The sequence below is a fragment of the Cynara cardunculus genome, assembly GCF_001531365.2.
Source record: "Cynara cardunculus var. scolymus isolate 2C chromosome LG 13, CcrdV1, whole genome shotgun sequence".
Lineage (NCBI taxonomy): Eukaryota > Viridiplantae > Streptophyta > Magnoliopsida > Asterales > Asteraceae > Cynara > Cynara cardunculus.
This window is the reverse complement of record NC_037540.1, coordinates 4,423,567-4,428,452: the sequence shown is the minus strand read 5'-3', so window position 1 is coordinate 4,428,452 and position 4,886 is coordinate 4,423,567. Positions and strand designations below refer to the sequence as shown.

General features: G+C 34.0%; 1 protein-coding gene across 1 annotated transcript; it reads left to right on the top strand.

Annotated features, from left to right (window-relative positions):
• Positions 1 to 269: 269 nt before the first annotated feature.
• Positions 270 to 2,929, top strand: LOC112524331 (O-fucosyltransferase 36-like). Its single transcript, XM_025134112.1, has 3 exons — positions 270 to 362; positions 1,819 to 1,902; positions 2,581 to 2,929. Exons 1-3 carry the CDS (start codon positions 270 to 272, stop codon positions 2,755 to 2,757), a joined length of 354 nt encoding a protein of 117 aa, XP_024989880.1. The 3' UTR covers positions 2,758 to 2,929.
• The last annotated feature ends 1,957 nt before the right edge of the window (positions 2,930 to 4,886 follow it).

Genomic DNA, 4,886 nt, shown 5'->3' with positions numbered 1-4,886 from the left:
AGCTCGTCATGTGATATCTATACTACTTTATTAAACAAATTCCTTCAAAGTCTTAAAGTCTTAAAATTATAAATGCCCAAAATACCCTCTACTTATCTCTGTTTTTCAACCACTACTTTTCAACCCATAACTTTACCTGGCTCCCCTCCCCAAGAAGCCGCTTACATCGATCCCCTCCCCAAGACGACGATTCACGGGATCCCCTAGACGACGATTCACGGATTCAGACAAATCATCGGACGATTCAGGTATTTCTCTCACTCCTTAAGATGACGATTCAGGCATTTCTCTTATCGCTCCACAGGCTATCGCTCCACATACTCGCGATCCATGCTTCGAATACAGCTAGGGTTCCAATCGAGGTAATTATTTTTATTTTCCATCTTCATTTGGTTGGTTAGGGTTCTTGGTTTTCTATGGGTTAGCGAATTAATTGTTCCTCTGTGTTGATTCCATTCGAGATATTCACTTATGTGAGTTTTAGGGTTCTTCCCATCTTCCAGGTAATAATTTGGTTGGCTTAACTTTGATTCACTATTTTTTCTATGAATGGGTTTGTTACAATGGGTTTGTTCTACTTGAATCTTTTGGTTTTCTCACCAACAGATTACTTTTTATGTTTCTTAGACATGTGTAGTATCATAATATGTGGGATATGTTGTTATTTATTAGAGGCTTACATATCACATAAAGTTTGAGCATTTTCTTGATTTTAGTGGATGATAAACGTTGTGTTTTGTGCATTTTCTTGATTTTGCATCATTCCCAATTTCTCCATGCTTTTGTGTGTTCAAACAAATCAATTTCTCAAGTATTAGGCTGAGAGTTTTTTTGGAAGTTTGAATGGAATGCATGATATGTATATCTACTAAACTATTCGGGATAAGGAATGTTGTAACTTTGCATCCTAGATGATGTGCTTGCAGTGGAACCATAAGGATATAAGATAAATTGTTAACTTTAAAAGTTTCTTATGTCTACATGTACATGATACTGGAAGTACTGCCACTGTGTATTTGTTTGTTTTGTTAATGATCACATTCAGTCGATGCATATTTTCAAGGGGTGTATCACTATAGATTTATTTCTGGGAAAACGTAGTGATCATTATATTTAATTGTTCATTTAAAAGGAACATTTATATTGATACGTCTTTTAACCTTTCAATTTATTTTAATATGAGGAATCTTAATTTCAAAGTAATTTTGCTCAAAGTAATTGGTTTATCATAATCTTCTGCAGTCCTAGGTATACAAAAAGGTTGGCTTTCAACATCGAGAAGATTTTTGGAAGGTTCTCCAATTGCAACCAAGGATAAATTTAGAAAGCTGACATTTAGAAGGTATACAAATCAATTTATCTGTTGGTTTACACTTACAGGGAGAGGTTATTTGTTATGATGACATGTAAACAATTGTTTATTGTCATCTTTTATATTCATGTAATGCGTTATTACTGTTACGGCACAAGCTATTGCTAAATCTTGATGAGGCTTTGAGGACAATAGTTTTTTAACGTCAGAGGAGGGGCTGTTTTTGGAATGGTAAACTGTAGGATTTTCATTGTTCTTGAATCCTTTTGTAGATCTGAGCATATAATCCTTTTGTAAACTAAGGGTGCTTGCCCCCCCTCTGTTTATACCAATATCTGTTTTGCCCTTATTTAGTCAAACATCATTCTTTGTAGCCAATGATTTTCTCTCGATGCAGATGATGCAGATGAACGTCTAGGAGCTGATATCATCCAAAAACTTAAATCATGAACCATAATTTTACACAATTAGATATTCAAGGGTTTCTGGGCTGAGGGAATATATAAATTCTTGCGGGCATTGGTGGTGGTGGTGATGATGAATCTGACAAGTCTAAGTCTGAGGTTAATGATGAGGAAGGCAATGAGGAGGTATGTTATTGAAGATTCAAAACTTTTCAAGATTCAAATAATGTGTAGTTTTGATTCTAATCAAAGGGTATTTTTTGATGTGTTTATAGGATGAAGAAGATGATTGAAATGGGTTGTAATTTCTTAATACCATTAGCAGAGTTGTTGGTAATTGATATGTTGATGTTGCGGGATAGTAGTATTGATTAGACTTTTAGCTATTATGATGCACAGAGAGAACAAATTAGTTTTGTAGCTTGAGACCGTTTACCAAACACTTACCCGGGTAAGCGCTTACCAAGTCGCGCTACCTTACCGGATGAATAAGGTAAGGACCAAGAATCTTACCCGGTAAGAGCGAGACAAAGATCATGAGTCTTACCTGGCAAGTGAGGATGATGACTCTTACCACGGTAAGAGCTTATCGAGTAAATTGTTGCATACGATGTCGTTTTGGTGGACTAAAATCTTACTTGATAAGTAAATAATAGTGTTAAATTTTACCCGTTAGCACTTACTGGTAAGTGTTTGGTAAACGGCTCCTTAGTGTTTCTACTAAATCACAATATATATTTGTTTCACTTACCAAAATCAATCTTTTGAAACCTGCTCCAATGCTCTATATGTTTCCTCATAGATGACAATATGAGTCGAAGAATAGTTTAGAGTTGAAATATTGATTTTTGTTTGATGTCGAAGGTGGAGGCGATGCTTGATAAGACCATTTCTGCATTATCTGGCGTGTTCATTGGGGCTCTGGGATCGACCTTCACAGAGGACATTCTTTGGTTACGCAGAGGGTGGGGAACAACATCAAGATGTGATGAGTATCTGTGTGAGGGTGAGGTGCCAAAATTAATTGCAGGAGATGAATGAATGCATGTGTATGTAGGGTATGTATAGAGGTTAAATTAGTAATTGTAACATATGATATAAATAATAGCATTAAAATTAGAACAATTTTTTGATTCAGATGAAGAGCTTGGGTGAGTGTTTTTCATTATGCTTCTGGATTACATACCTCATCTTATGGTAAGATAGCAACAAATCATGCAATTCTTATTTTTCCCTGAAAAACCTGCTACATGTGAAGATCATATAAAGTGTTTGTTTGGTTCATGAACAATGTGGTTGTTTCTTGTCTTTCCAATTAAAGTTATATATTTTTCAGCTTTTCTAGCTAGGTTTGGAAAATTTTAATCTCGAATATATTTGCAAGCGAGTATATTTCTATATTATTTTAATACGTTTGAAATTTATTCGTTAAGAAAAGGTTTGAAATTTATAAAAGTAACTCGTAACCAATTGATAAAACATGTTCAAATTGAAGACAAATGCCGAGCAAGATAATGCATAAAACTGATAACTAACAAAAAAAAACCTCTATTATTCATTCAAAACTAAACAAATTCGTAAAAATAAATCGCATTTATAATCATTGACAAGTGAGCTTATTTTATCTTTTATCTAAGCAAGTTGTTTAATTGAGATATCTTTTACCTTTCAACATTTCCATTGAACAAATTTTGTCAAATTATTTAAGCCTTTATCTGATCTAATTGGTTGATTTGTATGGTTTGTGTGAAAAATGTTTAGTACGGAAAATGTTTAGAGGTCGTTTACCAAATGCTTACCCGAATGAACACTTGCCATAAAATTCAACACTATCACTAATTTATCGGTATCCTATGCACAAACGTGGTGAGTGTCGTCGCCCTCACTTGCTAGGTAAGATTATCGGTCCTTGCTTTCGCACTTACCGAATATGATTATTGGTCAATTCTATATTCACTGGGTGAGGTAATACGACTTGGTAAACTCTTACCCGAATGAGCATTTGGTAAATAGCCTCTTAGTCAAATGATTATTTTATGAAAGTTTGCTTAATAGAAAAGTATTCTTCGAATATCAAGAAGTGGATATCAAACTCATTATGTGAGCCAACTAATCCAGGGTGACCACCCGCTTCTCGGATAGTCCGGAGTCACCACAATTAAACCTCCGTGGCCACAAGTGAATTTTTATTCCTCCTTGGATTCGATCATCTACTCCGGTTAGATTACGAGAAAGATGAATGACATTATGTAATTTCTAGAAGACATGGTTTATTTCCTGCATTTGTTTTTTAAGCTTTTTTCATTCGTAATATTCTATATGGAATGAGATTGCTATCAAAAGTACTTGAATTTTTACCGGGATCTCGTATTCATGTAAAAAGAATTTTTTTTTGTCTTCTACAGTTAAATTTTGCAACCCGCCGCATTGCGCGGGTAAACAACTAGTTCTATATGATTTTTTCCCATCAAATGCTAGAATTTAGTGAATTGATTAACATATATTTATTTTACATGCGGACGTTGCGGGTTCAAGCCCTGTCGGTCTCGACGGATCCAATAAGTATATCAATTCGTTTTCTCCAATTCTGTGAAATATAGCACAAAGAGCATAATTTAATTTCGAAGGTCTGTCGAAGAAAGAACACACCTTAAACTAAAACGAAAATAACTAAAACAACGAGGTTCATAGAATATTCCATCTTTTCTCACGGAAGGACTGGCTTTATTTGAATTTGAAAAGACTATCCTAGTTATGATCGCTCGATCACTTCCTTTTCCACTAAGTGAGCGCACCTGCTAACATCTTTTGAAACACTTTTTAGTGTGCGCTTTAGTTTTCTGACTCATCTTTATCATACTTCTTTGTCTTATAAAGAAAATTGGATCATAAAAGAAAACCGACAATATGTTTGTTTGATTGTTTTTACTTCTTACAATGTGAAATTTTTTGCATGTTTGTGAAACAAAAAATATGCATAAAAATGTTTCACAATGTGAATTGAATATATACGAAGCAAAAAACACATTGTAAACAAATATATGTTAATCAATATATTAAATACTAAATTCAGATAATTATTAACACAATTATCATTAACCATAAATTCTGAAGAATAAAGCGATGTTTGTAGAAGATGAAATATATGCATCATTTATTTGTTTAGTGGT

Bases quoted from the DNA above. Each gene is read 5' to 3' on its own strand.
- LOC112524331 (XM_025134112.1), top strand. From the start codon at position 270: ATGACGATTCAGGCATTTCTCTTATCGCTCCACAGGCTATCGCTCCAC. The intron at 363-1,818 runs GTAATTATTTTT...GGGAATATATAA, and splicing joins CAGCTAGGGTTCCAATCGAG to ATTCTTGCGGGCATTGGTGG. The intron at 1,903-2,580 runs GTATGTTATTGA...TTGATGTCGAAG, and splicing joins ATGAGGAAGGCAATGAGGAG to GTGGAGGCGATGCTTGATAA.